The 20633-nt window shown below is 39.9% G+C and overlaps 1 protein-coding gene across 2 annotated transcripts; it reads right to left on the bottom strand.

The window, feature by feature from the left end:
• Window positions 1-2056: 2056 nt before the first annotated feature.
• On the bottom strand, window positions 2057-15130 carry LOC121955573 (probable ribonuclease ZC3H12D). 2 transcript variants are annotated; one of them, XM_042503591.1, is made up of 6 exons: window positions 14976-15130; window positions 13585-14005; window positions 9552-9691; window positions 5495-5729; window positions 5226-5332; window positions 2057-3411 (listed from the first exon to the last, which is right to left on the bottom strand). In XM_042503591.1, the coding sequence occupies exons 2-6, from the start codon at window positions 13875-13877 to the stop codon at window positions 2516-2518; spliced, it is 1671 nt and encodes a 556-aa protein (XP_042359525.1). In that variant the 5' UTR covers window positions 13878-14005; window positions 14976-15130; the 3' UTR covers window positions 2057-2515. The 2 variants fall into 2 exon arrangements, with proteins under 2 accessions (XP_042359525.1, XP_042359526.1); XM_042503592.1 differs by lacking the exon at window positions 14976-15130 and adding an exon at window positions 14293-14399.
• Between the last annotated feature and the right edge of the window lie 5503 nt (window positions 15131-20633).

Genomic DNA, 20633 nt, shown 5'->3' with positions numbered 1-20633 from the left:
GACAAGCCATTGAATAGAAATTTACAAAAAGGGCCAAAAACACCATAATTTGGAGTGTCTAAAAAATGGACGAAAATGCAAGACTATAGCATTGCAAAAAGTATCAAAATTCAGCATGTCCCAAAACAGCTTGAAACCGCCTAGAATAGCCTGTGGAAACATACCATAGCATAGAATATAGCAAAAACAGCCAACAACACCATAATATATCATGTAGGAAAATTGTGTCCCAAAAACAACTGGAATCTGCCTAGAATTGCCTGTTGAGGCACGCTATAGTATAGAAAGTTGCAAAGCAGGCCATAAATACCATCATGTGGCATGTTGAAAAAATGACCGAAAGTGCAATACTACAGCAAAAAATGTCAACATTTGACAAGTTCCAAAAACAGCTGGAAATTACCTAGAAAAGCCTTCCGAGACACGTCATAGCATAGAGAGTTGTAAAAAAAAGGCTAAAAACACCTTAATATGGCATGTCGAAAAAATGACAGAAAATGCCATGCTGTGGTTTGACGAAAAATGTCAAAATATGACATGACCAAACGACAGTTGAAAACCACATAAAATAGCATGCCGAGACGCATCTTAGTATAGAAAGTTGTAAAAACAAACAAACACACCATAATATGGCATGTTGAAAAAATGACAGAAAATGCAAGACTATAGTATGTAGAGACATATCATATTATAGAATGTTGTAAAAAACGACCAAAAACGTCATAGTATAGTATGTCGAAAAATGTCAAAACATGACATGTCCACATACCACACTATGACATTTTGGGCCATTCTTGATGACATACTATAGTATGATGTTTTTGTGTCAAGCAAGGGCCCCGGGAGATCCGGGGGTGTGCTGGGCTCTTGCCCGCCATGACTTCCCTCCTGTGTCCACACACCCAAGTGTGGAGCCTGCTGTGTTTCTATTTCCCCATCAATGTGTTACCCTTATCTAAACATGACCCAAGGGACTGTACTTTTCTCATCAGAGGATCTGACTTTTTTTCTCATCTTTAATCAAAAAATCTTATTCATGGAGGCGGGAGTGTGAATGATCAGGAAAAACATTCATAACTGCAGGGAGGGTCAAGATGATTTAAAAATGAAAGTAAAATAAAAAATAAACCCAGCCACACCCCTCTTAAGTCACGTGACACTGTGTAGAACCCGAATGGCCACTGTTGTATTTTAACATATAACAGGTAACTACTTTTCTTTTTGCTCCTTTCTTTGTAGAAAATTAGCAGAGGAGACTTTTTAGAGGAGCTGGACCTCGCCATCCTCCGTATACTGGCAATGTAGTTTTTATCTTGAAGACAGTCAGGACTGATTATTCTTATTATTATTTGGTGATTGAGTTGGACTATGCATGTTTTGGTCTAATGTACAGTCATGGTGGGCACGGACCCCGCAGATCCCCGGCCCTCTCTCCAGGACCCTGGCTTGTCTCAGTGCACAGTGAGCCAGCAGGCTTTGCTCTGGTGCGTCTCCTGTACTGCAGCTCAGGCTCCCTCCGTCTCACAGTGTCACTCCAAAGCTCTATTCTAATTTGCACAACATGCTTCGATGACTTTTTTTATGCTATTATTTAATGACATGCCAGACTATGTTTGTTTTATGCTATTTTTGACGATGGTCCAACAAAAAAAAAAGCACGTCGGCCAACTAAGCATAAAAAAGTCATAGTAAAGTATGTCGTCCAAAACAGCAAAAAAGAAAGTCATGGGCTACTATATCATCCAAGAATGCATAATAAGACATAGCATAGCATGCTGTAAAGAACAGCATAACAAAGTCATAGTTTAGCGTGTCGTCTTTAAAGTTACTGGCATAGCTTGTCCTTACAAGTGGTAATTAAGTCGTCATAATGTGAAACTTTGTCAAAACAATGACTGCATCTCAAAATAATAAATCATTTCAAGTCATTATTTTGAAAAGGTTTCTCTTTATGAGTTTACCAGATCAGGTTTTTTTTTCTTCATCACAGTGGCGTTCTGTACTTATCATTCCTACTAATTAGGACGTTAATCACTGACAGATATCCAGAGTGATATCCAAAGTTTGAGTTCTTTTATTTTACAGGAGCAGCAAAAACACAAGCCTCTAGAATTCATATAAAAACAGGTAAATGACATACTTCACACAAGTACAGAATAGTATAATAGAGTTCCTCACTTTGAGGCAACATGAGAAAAACAACACATGCTGCTTTAAAAAAAAAAAATCATTTTCACTGCTACAATTAGTAGCATGTATTTAGCGTAGTGCATTGCACTTTAAACTTAAGAACTAGCATTTTGTCTGCTACATTTTCAAGACTTCATCAGATCGAGTCATTTTTAATGCTTAAAACAAAGGCTGGGTTTGGAGTGTGCTCAAGCAAGCGATAGTTTTGCCATAGTATGATTTGCAGTCATTAAGAGAGTAAGGCTTTTCTCAGATTTCACTTTGCGTCTAAGATGAGAACTTTGGATGTGGACTCAGTTTGAGTCAAAATAATAGTCTTTCTAATCTAGAAGGAGATGTGGCTGGTCCTGTAGCTCTGGATAAGAGAAATCAGTTCGGACATGTCTGAGATGTGTGGGTAAGTGTTCATGACTTGCTCCACTGCGCTCTGAGGGAAGAGCGTGCTCAGCTGGCTCCTCAGGCCCTTCCTCTGCTCGCTAAGCTGGCTCTTGGCTCTGCTCTGCGCCCATGGGTCCCTTGGTAAGCTGTGGCTCTGTCTGTTGGAGGGCTCTCTCAAGTACTGCTTCTCTGAATAAAAGCCAGGATGCTCCCCATTATGTGGAGGCAGAGCTGGGCATGAGCTCCATGCTTGGTGGTGATGGGACATCCTTGTCTCCTGGTGACCACACCTGCACTGGCTGCACACAGCGTGCTCGCAGGACACTGAACCGTTCTGATGAGGGTAGTAACCTCCTCCGCTCAGGCAGGGCCTCTGGCTGTTGCCTCCAAGGGACCCTGTGAGGGAGTAGTCATCGTGGCTCAGGCTGTAGCTGGCCACTCCGCTGCTGTAGCTGTGGGGCACATCGTGGATGTAGAGCCTGGAAATGGAGCTCTCCATGGAGCTGAAGGCCTCATCCACATCCAGGCTCGGGCACAGGTGGAGGCCTGAGTTTGGTTGGCTTCTCGGGCTGCTGGTGTCTCTGTGATACATGAACTGCTCGCTGGGTGAAACCCTGAGGGATGGATCCTCTATGCTCAGAGGCGGAGGAGGGGTGGATGAAGTGTATCCGTGCTCTCGCTGATATGCAGCAGGGCAGTGTGTGTCCTGCACGCTTGCTGTGGGCGAGAAGTTCTTTGCTCTGTCTCTCAGTGCCCTCAGCTCGTCCGCCACAGACAGCTGTGATTGGTTAGCCCGCTCTGGGTGGTAGAACTTGCACTTGACTCCATAAGTGCACTTCTTTCCTAAAAGACAGAAAGAAGAGGCTGTTTCTGGGCTCCGCAGCTGTAAACCTGTATCTCCTGAAGAAATTTTCCACACAGGATGTGTGTGTCTGATTTCACTGCGAGCGTTCTCCTCCTGTCTACTGTAAACATACTTCACACACGTAAACACTAGCTTTCTTTGTGCAGACAGACTGCAACTGTAGGACTCTTTGTCTTGATCCCGTGAGTGTCTTTCTGGCCCAATCACTGACTGACAGGCATGCAAATCAATCACTTGTCAGCTAAGCTCTTCATGACAGGTGAGTTTCCTTGTGAAATTTCACATTCTCCAGCTAGGAGTGTGAAAGGAAAAGAAAAAAAACAGCACCCCCTACTGGCCTGTACATCTCTCTGAGAGTGTCCTCATTTGTCTTCAAACCAGCAAGAAAATTTCATCAAACCTACCTTTGCATCACCTTAACTGAATGCTCATTTATAAAAACGTCTCTGATCTTTAAAAAAATGTGTTCGAAACATTGTTTCAAAATAAGCACAGCTTCTACTTTTCGGGTTACTCAGAATCTCAAAATTGCAATATGGGAAATGTTTCTGGACTCTGCACTTCCTCTATAGCTGGAGAAAACATTTTAGTCTTATGAAATCTTTTCTATACCAGTTGTATAATTAAAAAAAAATACACCATTGTCAATGTGACGGACAACCCCATAATCAGTGTCAGCAATACTGCACCCAGCTGGCATCAGATGTCAGAAAGATGTTGGTCTCTTTGGGTTGACGAAATTTTAAATGGCTAACGACGTTAGAATGTCACGTTGTGTTAATGTTAACATTATGATGTTCAGCATACATTGGGCTTTTGGTCTCCACACCACATGACATGGTATGGGAAACTTGGACAAAGACAGAGTTTGGTTTCTTATCAACCCAACAAGATGCCATGTCATCGGTCATAAGTATTCTATGTATTCTATGCGTGAGCAGAGCAACTTAGAGAGACATTGCATTAAAATAACGATTTTTACAAGTTAGACAGTGTGTTGGGGAATTAGTCTAACTAGATGTTCTCCTGACATTGAATTTTCTGTCATTTGACATCACAACCTAAATTCAACCAAACATCAAATTCTAACGTTGTTTGCCATCTCGGGCGATCTCTTTTTTAAGGGGGTGGGGCTTTGGGTTTGAGGATACCACATGGACACCACGGCTCATGCTATTATGTAGTTATAGAAGTTTTTATTCACCACTTTGGTCCAAAGTGAAGTATCTGAATGGTTGCTGTCTTTTCATAATACCATCTAATATTTTTGGTTCATTTTATAAATAACATTCCTGCTAAAATCATGACATCCTCATCTTCGGCTGGTCTTTGTGTCAGTACTAGTTGTGGATGTATTATTTGATCTGGGTACTGGACCCCAAGATGGTGCCAATTCAACAGTTCCACAGATGTCTCTTTTGTAATGGTTGTCTATGGGGAAAAGGTTTTTTGTGCCAGAGGGGATTTTTTTCATAAATGTTAGAGTGCTAACATGCTAGACTAAGATGATCAACATTATACTGGCTACACATCAAAGTGTTCATTGTGAGCATGTTAGCATAGAGGTATTAGCAGTTAGCTTGGACCACAGCTGTGTCGAGCCTCGCTGAGCTGCCAGCACACCTGCTGATTCTGGGCTAACCACAGGTACATTCACTGGAATGTAAAATGCATTGCAAGTAGTTTCACTAAACTGGTTGTTATTGTGCTGATTTTATCCCCCAGGAGAGTACAAGGAAGTGTAATGTGAGCAGTTGTGCCTGTTGTTGGGTGAAACCAAGAGGAAACCAACCGTAGGGACAGTGCTGCAGCTTGTTGTCTGGAGTCCATGGCTTTGTTCGCAGAAAATCATCAATGGTGGGACCATTTCTACCCAGAGGGTCATCTGGAGGCATGAACCTGCACCAGCAAATGGACACAGTTGGGATAAAGTGACGTGAGGTGTCATTTTAGATCTCTATGTACAGAAGAGGTGTCCCTTTTTCATTTCCCTGTGCCCTGACACACTCCGTACATGCCCCCTGAATGCATACATTGATCCACAGCCGCCATAAGTCTTACTTGTCGTTAGCGAAGGTGTACATCAGCAGCCTCTCCTCTATAAACTTCTTCCATTTGGGATTCTCCGTCTGCAGGTCACGGTAGTTGTCGTTGGACACGATGATGCCGTCGGAGTCGACGGCCAGCTTGACGATGTAGCGGTCGTCGTAGCACACCACCCTCTTGCCGTTTACGCAGCGGGACGGCGTGTACACCAGGATCTTCCTCCTTTCCAGCTCATGGAGAATATGTTGATCTTTAAAACACATGAGAATATTCTTATTATTATTACAAAGCTTATTATTACAAGCTGAATGAATAGCAATCACCTGGTCCAACAAGTATGTCTACATTTAACGATCATCTCAGTGGTTTGGTAAAGCATATTTTGAGCTGTGATAACTTGTGGAAAAACTGAGCTGACTGAGCCATTGCTACCTTGGCTGAAGTATTTTAAGCCCCCAAAAACTCCCAGAGTGCACTGTGATTTTCAGACCTAGACTTTTTTAGGTTGCTTCCTGAAATAAACTGTAAAATTGCTCTTGGAGGTTGTTTTTCAGGTTGTTCCTTATGTTTTTCAGTTTAACCCCTTGAAACCTAAGCAAATTGGCGAGATCTCTAGAACAAATTGGCTTGATGTTTTCCAAAAAAAAGGCAATGACAAACAAGAAATTGACAAAAATTTGCAAGAAACTAGCAAAATGTTACACGAAAATTACCTGAAACAAAAAAAAGAAAGGTAAATGAGAAAATTACCTTAAGTTGGCACTAAATATAAAATCAGTATTTTCTGTAACATAGTTTTAAATATATAATTCGAAAAAATATTTTATAGTTTTTTCCCTATTTTTTTTTTTGATAGAATCTAATAATCCCCAAATGGAGGAATTATGGAGGAAAAGTCGAATTTGGGTTTAAAATAATAATTTCTGGTTTGTTCCCACCCATTTCCAGTTTAAGCCACACCCACTGCAGAGTTTAGATATGGATACAGATAATACAGTTGGTTAAGCAGATAATGGTGTACTCGCTCATTTCTAGTAATGTTTCACCAAAGTCAGATTTAAGCACAACCCTTGTACACTCTGAACACTTCACAGGTAATCACGGGGGGTATTTATTTTGAAGTGTACAGGAAATACTTAGTTTTATTTGTTTCACAAGTCAGCAAACGATTCCTGAAAAACTGTTAACATACTGATAAGCAAGTCTGATCTATCACAACAAAGGTTGTACAGCATGTTATATAATATATTACACTGCCAGTGTGCTTGATTCCTTTTATATATATGCATCTTCAGGTCTAATTTTTTTTTTCCATTTTCAGTTATGTAAGATGTTGTATTAGTTTTGGACATTGCTCTTGTCCATAAAAAGAGAAGTGTCATTAAAAAAAATCTTTTACTTCATTTTACTGGGTGTCATATTACTGATATATAGGACATGTGAACAGTTGGGTAGGGGGCAGGGCTCATAATCAAAAAGTCGATCTAAAAATTCTATCATGTTAGTACTTTGAATGTTAAAAAAACAAACATAAAAAAAAGTTTTTGCATTTTTTTATGTGGAGCCATTATATGAATGTGCATGAAGCACAGGATCATGCTCCACCACCAGAAGATTAATGTAAGAAGAAACATTAATGTAAGAAAAACAAGTTAGTGCTGGTTGAAGGGCTTTCACTGAAAATCAACTGAGGTACATGTGATCTGGTCTTAACCGATTATTATCAAGGTGAGCACCACATTTCAAATGAGCAGGGAACATGTCCTCGCTGATAAATAACTGTTTACTGAGACCAGTGTCCAGCACGTGGTAGTTCATCTGAGCTTTTATCTTTATCTCTGTATCCTTGTTTTGATAGCGAGTTTTACACTGTGATCATAAAAGGTGTGAAACTGTGCTTGGCACCGAGCACGCTTCCTTGTAAACCGCTGAAGATCACTTTCAGGAAAGAAGCTATTTTTAACTGACTTGATCCAACATGAACAAGTTACTGAATTTCAGTGTTTTTTGTGGTTGCACTTCCTTATTGATGAAGTTGTCTCAGGCAATTTGATACTTGTTTTCACAGCAAAACTATGTGAAATCCATTGGATGGACTCAAATAATCTGTGGAGGATGAGGCCGGCCAAACAGGATGAAGATAACGTGCCAGAACAGTCACAAATATGTTTTCTTATTTCCTTGATTTTGCTGATAAGGAATCTTTGTTTAGTGCTGTGGCTTCAACTTTTTCTTTCATTTACTCAAATGAACCCACTTGTTTTGCAGCTGTAAGTTTAAAATTCATCATTTATTGTGAGGTCAACTTTAAATTTACCAGGGTAAAGAGGAGGGAGGTTAAAATGTGAATGAGAATTAATCAAAAATATTAAATTACAGTATATGATAAAGAGCAGCAAAACAAACAATTTCTTACAGTTTCAGGGGAGTTGTTTACTCGCCTGAAACCCCAGGCGAGTAAACAACTGATAGATGACTTAACTACAGTTACTGAAATATAGGATCTTATGTTGTGATTCACTATGTGTAATGTGAAAGGGGTTGTTTGTATTGACAAAGTATTGTCACTTTCAGGTCAATTGAGCGTTTTTAGCCTCTTTTAGCTGATTTGTTTTGGTTTGACTCTGCTTCCATCAACCTTATTTACAGCTGCATCTGTTTTCAGAGGAAAAAAGCTCTGATAAACTCACTGTACACTTCCTGTTCATCCACAAACAGCAGACAGCCAGAGTTACACACTAGCTGGCGAACTTACAGTGGAGCATTTAGCAGTTAAAGCCTGTAACACTCTGTGCTGAGGCTATTGAAGCTGCGTGACGAGACGTATTAAGGAAACTGGCACGTCCAACAGCCAAGTCACAAGAATAAAATGTTGGCACTGTTTGTTTCTGCAAACCACAGATATTTTACATTTGTACATTTCATACTTATGACGTATTTTACAGCAGAGTTTCTCATCAGGAGGAGGAAGGAATGGTTAATGATGTGACACTTAGGCAGGATGGTTGCCAGGCAACAGAGAGCAGCAGGCCACTGTTTGAAAGGTCGGGAACATGTCAAGCTGTGTTTGTAACGACAAATGCGTGTATTTTTTAACGATAGTTTGGGACATATGCAACCAAACCATGTCTTTTTGAACAACAGTTCTGGACATGCCCAACCGTGTCTGTAGTGACCAAACCGGGTATTTTATTGCGACAGTTTTGGACATGCATGACCAAACTGGGTATTTTCTAACGACAGTTTGGGACATGTCCTGCTGAGTTTGTACTGGCCAAACCAGTTATTTTTTAACAACAGTTCAAGACAAGTCCAGCTGTGTTTCTAGCTGCCAAACAGGACATTATTTAACAAGAGTTTGGGACATGTCGAGCCGTATTATTGGTGACTTAAACAGGTCTTTTTTTTAACAAAAATTTGGACCAAACCAGGTGTTTTTAACGACAGTTTGGGACAAGTCCAGCTGTGTGTAGTAACCAAAATGGGTGTTTTTTTTTTATAACTGTTTGGGACATTATCCCAAGCTGTGCTTGTAGGTTTTTGTGCCTATACCTAACCACACTTTACGCACCGCGCTGTTACAAAACAAAAACACAAATTTAAATGCAAAGAAAAGTAAAGTTTCAACATATCCACATTATATAAAATGAATAAACTTATCCTTGGTTTGCAGAGATGTAAATGCCAATATTTATTCTCGCGACTGGGTTGTGTCAAATCTGGTTCTGCTACAACGGTGACTTTGTTGATGCATAAAATTGTAGAGTCAGTTGGTGAATCCATTAAAGAGGTTTAAATTCTGGTTGGTCCTGATTAGCAGTCCTTACATATGAGGGTAATTGTATGTATTGTGTGGCACAACTCCCTCAACCAGTGTCCTGTGGGACAACAATCGCTGCCTCATTCAACTGACTGTCTAGACTACCTGCAGGAGTGTTATAATACAATATGACATCACAATTGGCTGATGTCATGCCTAAGCCTTTAAGGGAAAAATGTGCACAGAAACCCTGATTAAAAGGGTGGCACTCTTCTTTAACTGACCTCACAGTACAGTACCAGGTGTCCTTACCCGTCATGGGTGCCTCCGGCCGCGGCTGCTCCTTCCTCCACAGGGGAACAAACACAGTGATGTCTCGTAGTCCTTTGTCCCAGAACCAGTTCACTGCCAGCTGGAGGCCCTGGCACGAAAACACCTTCTTGTCTCCATGGCTACAAAGACACAGAAGCAAGAGCCAACATTAAAAAAAAGACTTCTTCTTTTGTGTTTCCGTGCACGTTATGCACACACATCTTTTCTCCCTTTTTCAGGAAGTAGATAGTGTTGCAAGGCATGTGCGTGAGTTCTCTATATCGCAATTGCAAAAGCAAGAAGATGGGTGACTTCACACAAAACGTAAAATGTTCATACGCAAAGCAAAACTCTTGTTTTAATCCTAAAAGAGTGAGTGAAAAAACGAGGACTCTGTTCATTTTACTCCTGAAGCACGCTGTGCCATATCCCTGAGGTAGACCTTGAAAACACTATTGAAAAATCCTTGAATTCAATGAAATGAGTGTGAGAAACCTGGAAATCATTATCATAACTTGTGTCAGTGCTGCAGTGTAATCTGGCGAGCTATCAGATCTGTTAGTACATCTGTTCTCTGAAATCTAAACCTACTGGATTACCAGGATGCATGTAAGAGCCACTGAAGAAGTAAACTGGATGGTTTTGCCTGTAGGATGAAGCAAAAGTGTGTGTCTGTGTGCGTGTGTGTGTGCGCGTTTGTGTGTGCAAACGCGCGCATGGGTGGGTATATGTGTGTGTGCATGCACGTGAATAGGGGTTCCCCTTCTCTTCGTCAGCAGGAAGTGGCGAGGCACTTTGCATACAACAGGTACAGAACAGGCCTGGCATGAGATACTTTCTGCACGTCAAAAAGCTAACTATGAATGATATTTCCTTGGTACTTTATAGCTGCAGTCTGTAGCTCTTTCTGCAATGTAATCAATACTGACAGAGAATTACACATTCAGCAGCTGCTTTATTTGCAAACTTGTTGTATATCTTTGTTTAAATGGGTACATTGCCCACATAATTTATGAAGCCACCAGAGACACATGTAAGGAGCAGTGCTATAATGAAACAAGCCATCATGAGGAACTATACTGCACTCATGAAATGTGAACACTGAAAAGCAGAACGAGTCATTCTGAAGACTGGTCACTCTGCAAAGTATTTCAGTGTTTTATGGGATCATACACTGTTGGCTAGTATTGCAGCAGCAATAATTGATTTTTCTTTCTTTCTTTCTTTTTGTTTCCACTTTGGTTCAACATAACATGTTATAATGGGTACAACGGCTGGTTAGCGAACTGTTGCCTATTTGAACATCCAGTAGAAACAGAGAAACATTAGCATTCATTTGGAGTTTGTTTTTGGCCACCTGATGAATGTAAGTCAGTATTTAGGCTACGTTTACAATGACTGAAGTGAGATTGTCTGTGAGATGAGAAGAGTTCAATTTTTTAGCTGCAAAACCCCTTTAGCATGATAATTTTTAGCTTTGTTGGCACCATTAGCAATGTCAGCATGGCTAGTGATGCCAACATAATGAGTTAAAAATCCTAAAGTGGTTTTGCGGTGTAAAATGAAGCCGCTTGCTTACTGAGGCTACCTGGGGGAAGACCGGAGGATGGCCACCATATTTCTGCAGTGACGCCATCCTCCTAACAAGATGGAATTACTAACGTAATCGCCTAATAAGTGGTTCAGCTAGCTAGCTTCTACCAACCCTGGTGGTGCCGTGGATGTATTAAGAGGTGTGCAGTGGAGAGTGGCCAAGGCTAACATTAGCAAACCAGCAGAGGCTGGAAAGTGGGCAGTGGACACTACTTTTCCATGTTTTAATGCGATTAGCTGTCTGTCTGTCAGCAAAGCTAACAAAAAATAAAATAATAGACATTTACATCATGAAACAATAAAATTTCACCACTTCTAAATGGATAGTGCTTCGAAATGAGGCACCAAAGCCCACTGAGTCATTGGAATACTAAACTGAAAGGAAAAGCTTCTTGAATTTTGTGTCATTTTGCTTTTTGTTTCCTTTTCTTAAAGTTAAGCAGTTAGTGACCGATTAATGGGTGTCAGGCAATCAAAAGAAAAATGAACCCTAACGAGATCTTTAATTGAGTTGCATTATGGGAAATGTAGGAACCAACATTTTTGGAGCAACATTTCTATGTTTTATTATTTTCTTTAGGTGAGGTCCGGAGAGCTACTTCACCTAGTTTCACCTAGTTGTGCAAATAAACTAAACTGGACTGGACTGAGCTAAACTCTTACAAGCCTTCCAATTTAATAAATATGAAACATAAATCACTGTAGTGCTCCTTTAACAACTGAAAAAACAAACAAATGTTGAGGACGACAAAATGAGAGGGTTGACTCTTAAAGGACAGTAGCGAGAGTGAATGACGGTGGACGTGGTGATAGCTGACAGCAGAACAGGACAGCTCTGACGCATAAAACAGGGAAATAAAGAGAAGAGCCTCCCTCCCAGCCTCTTAGATTTCATGCCCGAGGGCAAATAAAGGTCCGCTGCCTTACCTGGGAATAAAGGTGTGACTGTAAATACTTAAGCCCTCTTCCTCTTTCAAGTCACTTCATGTCCTTACAGGAATATGTGCTGTGAAAACATGGCTCTTTTGTTTTTGAAATCATATCAGGCCCTCCTCCAACTCACCTTGTTATTTGTTTGAGAAAATTTAGACACAGAACTTCCTTGTTACTATACCAGGTCAGGCACATAAAGGTGGTAACCATGTGATTATATGATGCAGGAATTTCACCTCAGCATTGTGTTACAAATAATGCAAGTCGCACTAGATAACAGTATCATCTAAACAACTTGTACCTGACAACAACACTGAACCTGTCACTTTGCCCTAAAGGTGTTATGTAATCTCAAACTGATTTGACCAAAAGGGAAGAATATAGGCGCGCCTCATGTTTTCACTTCCCACATCTTTTAAGAGGAAGCATGGTGTGATCAAATCTGTGAAGTGAAACAAGATACGACACAAATAGAGACGCTGGTGTGCAAACAGAAATTATTCGCAACATTTATACAATGAAGTTATAATGTTCTTTCTCCATTTTCTTTAAAAAAAAAATTAACATGAATAAACATCTCTGCTCTTTTAAAACAACATACCTGAAGAAGGTTTTTTTTCCAGGAAGCAAAGAAAGAAAATATTTTTCTCTCACTGCAATGTAAAATATTTGTTAATGTTTGTCTTGGCACAAGAGAAAACAGAGCATTTGTGGCACATTGAAGAAAAAAAAAGATTTTTAGAATAAAGTCATAATTTTGAGAGAAAAAAAGAAAAGGGGAACAATGTAATTAAAGTCAGAATATATTCTAGTAAAATTATGACTTTTTTCTCAAAATGATGACTTTATTTATATTTTTTGTCCTCAATCTGGCCCTAGCGAAGAGTGAAATGCCATCTGGTTGAACAAAGTACATTTACTTTATTTGATTTCAGTACATTTATTCAAATTTAATTACATGACTTTTGAATTTGTTGATGGTCATTATCAAAATGAGATTCCTTATTGTCCCGTAGAGTTCCCATAAGTAATCTCACTTGCACAACCATGTCTTCTTTTGTTGTTGTATTTGCTTTTTTTTTTTGCAAATAAATCTTTTGAAATGCCTGCACACTACTTGTATTTTTACTATTCATTTTGTATTATCTTATACTTGTACTCCATGACATTTCAGATGCATATTTGTCCAACAACTATAGTTACTTTGCAGCTTGAAGATTTTAAATTCAATACATGATCGAGTTCTAAAGCATGATGTATCAACAGATTTAATTATCAAACAGCACATAAAGGGATTAAATTAGCCCTAATCTGACAAAAATGAAATACCTAGCACTTATTCCTTCTAAAATGATAACACATTCAGAAAGTGACCACTCTGCCCCATAAATACTTTTGATTCTGTTAGTACATTTCGCTGGTAATACTTCAGCACTTCCTACTTCCTCCACCACTGCAGCTGCATAAACATTAAAAAGATACAAGTATAGAAAAAACGTTGACTCACCTCATGGCCACATTGCTTCCATCAATAACGACTGGTCTGAAGCCAGCGACTGGCTCTCGGTCGGCTCCGGGTCTGGGTTGACTGGGACTGGGGCTGCAGCCTCTGGACACCAGCTTGGGACTGTTTGGGACACTTTTGTTGCTGCGAGTGTGACAAGTCTTGATCAGCTCCTCCAGGATGTCATTAGTCTGTGCATCTTGTCGGAGGCTCTCCAGCACCCTCAGGATGTCACTGTGAGAGTATCCCAACTTGAGAAATCGCTCCACTTTGGCGTGCTGCTGCTGCTGGTCCATCACGGATTCAGAGTGCGTCCTCTCCTCTTGTCTTCTCAAGCCCGTCTGGCTCGGGGAATCCTCCTCGCCTCCTTATTCTGAGCTCGTCTCCACGGCGACGGGTTGTGTTTTCAAGCAGGTGTCTGTCACTGTAAACACAGGAAGCAGAGCTGCGGTCACACAGGGGGTTTTAGACAAATCGATTGAGGTTTGGCACCCCGCTGATAGAATCAGCTCTGGTTACCACAACCTCATGACTGCCAACGCAAGCACAAACACCGGCTAACGTCACGAAGAAAGCCCCTGTCACACTCACACTAACAGAGGAAGCTGAGGGTCTGCACTTTTCGCTGCTCTAATTATGCCTCCAGTTTCATTGAGGTCAAAACAAACATGAATGGAACCGAAATTTGACTGTTAATGCTGCGAGCCTCACCCCATTCCACATGTTGCTTTTTCTGGAAACCCCCTGAACTGCATGGCCAAAGGAGAGATCACACTGATGTATTGGAGGGTGACTCAACACCTCTTCTTCCACTTTTCCTCCCACGAGCAGAACTATTCTTGCGCAAAACTTTAACAAACTTTTCTAATAATCCTGAGAATAAAAAAAGCACTGTAACGGTGACGGAGAAAGTGTGCCGAGTTTGTAAAAGAAAAAGGCCAGACGAAACATATCCATTACACTTTGACGCCTTTTTGATCCCTCGCTATGCAAGATGGATCGATTAGCTTTTGCTGCACTTAATGTGTCAACTTGACATGTTAAGTATGAGGAAAAGATGTTTTTCATCTCCTCTGCACGGGGCTTGGCTTTGCAAAGGCTTGCTACAACTTGCACCCAAACCACATCCTTTGGTGTTGAGTTGACATTCAGTTTACGAACAAGACCTTTTTTCCACCTAAAATTAATAAAAGGTAATCTCTTCTCAGCTGCTTCACAAACTCCAACAACCTTTGCTCTTTTCAGTGCAACTCGGCACACAATCTGGTTCACTTCTTTCTCACAATCCAACAAGTCTAAACAAGACCAGACAGCCGGCTCTGCCTCAGAATTCACAATCAAACACCAACAGCAGAGCTACATTGTCACATGACTCAAGTTGATTCTGTACTTACACATTTAACAAGTGCCGGACTGGAGCATGTCTGTGTGTCCCACTGTGTCTGTGTGAGTGAGCTGAGTGTGTGCTCTCAGCTGGTTAGTCATTCAGTCGCTCCGTGTAAAGCGACTCTTATTACTCAGAGGAGGAAATAGCTGCTCGCTGTTGAAAAAAGACAAGCCTCTATGAGCGGCAAGGAAGAGAACGCTCAGTATATATGCGATCGCTACTTCCTCATCAGGAGTCAGGGCTGATGTGGGGGCTGGAGGGTTTAATTTCACCTTTTTTTTCAGCTCTTCCTGTGTTGTGGTGGAATAAGTGCTGACTAAATGTCTGTGACAGAGCAACAAGCCAGGGTTAGATCGAGGCTTCAGATTTTTGAGGATGTACTATTTATTCTGACTCTTTATTTCTTACTCTTTATTTTAGTTAATACTTTTTGCTCATGTTTATTTGTTGTAAAATACTCTCCAGCTTCAAATAGCATGACATAAAAGATAACATGGGATATCAGCGTTAATGTTGACACTCACAAAACTACAAGGTGATGTGTTTTAATCTTCACGGAACAACATCAAGGTGTGAGACAATCAAACAGCACTCACAAAGAAATCTAAATACTATCTGCTGTCAGTCAACCGAACAAAGACAACTATGAGAAGCCAAATAGCTGAGTGAACAGGGCTGTTTCACACTCACACTCACACACACACATATAACACGGCTAAAAATAGCTAAGGACAGTGTTTGTTTCGAGAAGTTGGAATTTTCATTGTAGTATGATTATTTTTGATTAACTTCATGTTGTTGTCTTTGTTATTAAGGATAATCTGAAACCATAAACCAAGATAATGGAACACAGTTCACCTGAACTGCCTCTTATTCTGAGAACTGCACAGACTGCTTATACACACACACCCAAACACACTGTGGATCTCCATACACACCCATTTACTAGTTCGTCCAGCAGCTTTTCTTTGATGTTGCTGGTTTAAACTGACCCATGTACGTCTACAAAGACAGAAACAGGTTGATGAAAACATGAGCAGGACTAGGAACCGGAAAAGTAAAAATTCACAGTGAAACAGCATTATCTTTATCTAACCAGGATGTTGGACATGAAGAAACACTAACCAATAGACTTCTAATGTGTGTGTGTGTGTGTGTGTGTGTGTGTGTTCGTTTATCTGATGGGAGGGGCAGAACAAGGAGCGCTGATGAAATTGCTGATTGGAATTTTTCATTTACACTTAAGTTCATCATGAATTGACAATTAAAGATAGGTACAATACCATGTGTTACAGGAAGGACCAGGGAAAGTTTGATATGAAAGAAAGAACACTGCATGAGCTATACATATCTATATATATCTATATATACAAACACACACACACACACACACACATTAGAAGTCTATTGGTTAGTGTTTCTTCATGTCCAACATCCTGGTACATACATAAATACATATACATATTCATATATATATATATACGTAATCTTGCATTACAGAACCGTTTTGAAAAAAAAAAAAAAACTGCATGGGACTAGCACAAAGTGTTTGTCCGTAAAAAGGGAGACTCACCCAGTGAACCCATTTTCATTCAGATATTTTGAGGTCAGAGCTCAAGGGACCCCTGTTAAATGGCCATGCCATTTTGAGAGCTGCGGGGATGACGTTTTTTTGTAGGTAAACCAGCCAACAAGTTAGCTTTGCCTTGGTTCCCTTATTAAAAAGCCTATGGGATTTTTCCATTGGAGTTTGGATAATTGCAGAAAAAAACTCTGCGGTACACAAACATTTATGATACTCATTTTGTTCACCAAGATGATCTATACAAATGGTTTCAGGGTTTTTGAAGCATCAATGCAATCACCATAACTAAAAAGCTACTGTTAGACGATGAACAAACTATATCACGGTTGCGTGACTTAAATGTTGCCCCAATGATACGTCAAAGGTATGTTTGGAGAGGATTGGCATGATTACATTCTGTAGTCTCATCTAACCACTTGTTAGCAACCGCCTTTTTTAAGACACGTAAAAGCCACCAAGTTCACAAATGGGGGATTTACTAACATATTTTCTATTCTAGAACAAAACTTGAAAATCTCTTAAGCTTGTATTAACCACAGACATTCCTTCAGGCATCAAACTATAAATCTGATAAAAAAAAATATTGACTTCAAGAGGAGGGAACCAGTAATGTTAAAATGCTAACTAATTTCCTGTTTTCTTGGATTCATTCCTGCTCCACTCTATGCTGTTTCACCTGGACTTTAAGTACAATTTTGAGTATACTCCTAATCAATTGTGAGCGTATAAGTAACAATAATCCAGTGGTGAAATACAGTAAAGAATCTTTAACTCTGGAAAGGACTACGCTGCATTTTAATTTGGAAACGGTGGTGGTTTTACTGGTAGTGGAGTATCTTTCTAGGGTAGTATTGTCATTTATAGGCAACATGGTCTAATTTCTCAATACAATTTAGACACAAAACTCGTACAGTGAGGAAGTGTTTTTTTTCCCAGGAAAATCTGCAGTTTTCAGCAAAAAGTTTTCCTTCAGACATATGAATCTTTTGTTTGCCATATCCATTTCTTTCTGTGTATGTACACTGCATCATATGAGGGAGATGTAAAACAGAACATGGTGACAAAGGATTTGTTTCTGTAGCTATTGTGTAGGAGGTACAATGAGCATGACTTTAGTTCATAATCAATCTCGTCTTGTTCAGGTGGGACCTGTAGTGTGTCAGTCTTTATTTTACTAAATGCGTGAGCCCAGCGTGAGTAAGAGTCATAAGAGTGATTAGGTTTCACTTCCTCCATGGTTATCTCCTCAACTATAGTGACAACTATACAGTTTTGGTCTTAATGATACTGAGCAAACAAATTGTTTTTCAGATAGAGCAAAATCTTATCAAGTTGGAGTTTGTGACCTAATGTGTATCAATGTAGGTGTCCTCAACACAAAGAAGGTTGAGAACCATTGCTAATGAGAATGCTGTTGCTTTTATGGTCATATCTATTCAGGTAAAAGAAATGAAAGTTAAGTAAGACTGCATCATATACAACATTCACAAGACTACCTTTACAGGTGATAGCAATAGCATGACTTGTTTAGTCTCGGGTACAACTAGTCTGTCAGACAAAAAGGAGAGCATCACAAGATGTGATCTTCGTTGTTGATTATTAGTATGTTTGCAAAATTGTGCCCATACATGCAGTAATCAAACAAACTGTACACAATATGTTAACACAAGCCTATACTGTATGATCACATTTACATTGAAATATGGAATATATAACTGCACAGAGAGATTGTGCTACCCAAATTCCAAGAAGAGGATTGGGAACAGGTGATTCATGACTGGAAATGAAAGAAGCATCCTCCAAAGGCTCAGTTCATCAAGGATAGAACGAGGTTCACCACTTTGTAGAAAACTTCATGGGCAAACGATCCAGAAGTTTCACGATAAAATTTCTCAATGCATAATTGCAAGTAATTTAGGGATTTCACCATCTACAGTTCATAATATCATCAAAAGATTCAGAGAATTCGGAAAAATCTCAGCACGTAAGGAAGGGGCCTTTGACCCCTCAGACAGCGCTGCATTGTTGGTTAACACAGTTCATCACTGCATCTACAAATACAAGGTCTACTGTGCAAAGTGAAAGCCATATATTAAAACCCAGAAACATCGACACCTTCTCTAGGCCCAAACTCATCAGAGATAGACTGACACAAGGTGGAAAAGTGTGCTGTGGTTTGACGAGTCCACCTTTCAGATTGTTGTTAGAAATCATGGACGTCGTATCCTCTGGGCTAAAGAGAAAAATGACCACCCAGATTGTTACCAGCACAAAGTCTGGGGTATAGGGGTATTTTAGTGCCCATGGCATCATGGGTAACTTGTAAATCTGTGAAAGCATCATGAAGGCTGAAAAGTACGTACAGATTTTGGAGCAACACATGCTGCCCTCCAGGCAGTACCTTTTTCAGGGACCTCCCTGCTTATTCCAGCAAGGAAAAACAAAGCCACATTTTACATGTGTTACGACAATGTGACTTTATAATGCAAGAGTGCAGGGACTAGACTGACCTGCCTGCAGTCCAGATCTGTCTCCCACTGAAAATGTTTCAGGTATTATGAAGCACAAAATATGGCAATGGAGAACCCGGGCTGTGGAGCAACTGGAGTTGCATATCAAGCAAAGATGGGAAATAATTTTAAATTCAAAACTTTAACAGTTAGTGTCCTCAGTCCCCAAAGACTTACTGACTGTTGTTAAAAGAAAATGTAATGAAACACAGTGGTAAACATGTCCCTGTCCCAACTTTTTTTAAAAATGTTGCAGCATCAAACTCAGAATGAGTGTATATTTACCAAAAACAATAAAGTTTATCAGTGTGAAGATCAGACATTATGTCTTTGTACTGCATTCAATAGAATAAAAATAATTGATTTTTTATGTTTTACACAGCGTCAGAACTTTTTTGGAATCTGGATAGTAAAGGATTTTCTCATTTGTAGTTAACCTCACAGTTTAATTACATCTAAAGGCTTTTCATCTGTTTACAGTATTAACACTGGAAACTAACATTTCAAATGTTTTCACCAGTCAAACTTGAACTGATTTCAAATGGTTTAAGCACTTTTATTTCAGTTGAAACCTTCAGCCCCTATCAGTACATACAATTTGACTGCCAAGTTAAGTGCCTTCATTGTTTGCATTTCAATGGCCACTTCAAACCCTTTCAGTGCTGCAACTTCAACTGACGCCTCAACTCCTTTGAGTGCTTTGACTTACGCTGCAACTCTTACGAATTTCACAAGCACATAATGGACATTTTATGAACCTTTACACCTGACCAGTGACCTTAAACAAAATTTAGCTTTTTCTGATTTTCTATTTTATTTTAGCGAACAATGGTTAGTGTAAAATGTAAAACGCAATTCTACTAAAAAATGTAATGCCTAATTTATAAGACATGAAACAAATCAGACATAAAATCACAATCATGCAAAAGAACATTATCACTGACCTTCCTGTAGACCAAGTTGCAGAAAAACAACTGATCTATGACTGCTACACACTTGAGTGTGTTTGCATGACTGAATGTGTACAACATGGTATGTTTGTGTGACCCTGTCTTAGTCAGGAATTTGGACTGACAGGAGCGTATGACAGCTCTTACAGGACAACCTCCCACTCAACTATAACAACAGCTCATTTGACATTCTTGCATTCCTGAGGTTAACAGACTGACAGTATATGAGTATGTGACAAAAGTCACAGAGAACAATGCTGACACCGACGTGAGAAAATCCAACGAGAAAATATTACAGGCTTCTTTTGTGTATGTTATTGACTTTGCAGGTCTACTCTCACAGGAAAGAAATGACAAACACCACACATCACATGCCCTGTGATTTTGCAGAAGGTTAAAGGCGATAGCGAGGTGTGCATGCAGCGTGGGCGGCTGGGGAAGTCTCTCAGTGGTTCCACCCGGGGGAGCGTAGCTGTGCAAACCCTTTTTTTCCACGCTGCTTGGTGCTGTCACCTTTCAGAGTTTATTCAGCTTAAAACCGAAACACTTATTTTCCATTTCTGCTCACCACACATACCCATGAAACAACTAAGTATTTTCGGGAAATTAAAAAGATTGCG

Source organism: Plectropomus leopardus, chromosome 16 (assembly GCF_008729295.1).
Source record: "Plectropomus leopardus isolate mb chromosome 16, YSFRI_Pleo_2.0, whole genome shotgun sequence".
Taxonomy (NCBI): domain Eukaryota; kingdom Metazoa; phylum Chordata; class Actinopteri; order Perciformes; family Serranidae; genus Plectropomus; species Plectropomus leopardus.
Note: the sequence above shows the minus strand (reverse complement) of the source record. Positions and strands in the feature narration are given on the sequence as shown.

Bases quoted from the DNA above. Each gene is read 5' to 3' on its own strand.
- LOC121955573 (XM_042503591.1), bottom strand. From the start codon at position 13,877: ATGGACCAGCAGCAGCAGCACGCCAAAGTGGAGCGATTTCTCAAGTTG. The intron at 5,730-9,551 runs GTAAGGACACCT...TGTGTTTTAAAG, and splicing joins GCCGGAGGCACCCATGACGG to ATCAACATATTCTCCATGAG. The intron at 3,412-5,225 runs GTTGGTTTCCTC...TCTGTCTTTTAG, and splicing joins GCTGCAGCACTGTCCCTACG to GAAAGAAGTGCACTTATGGA.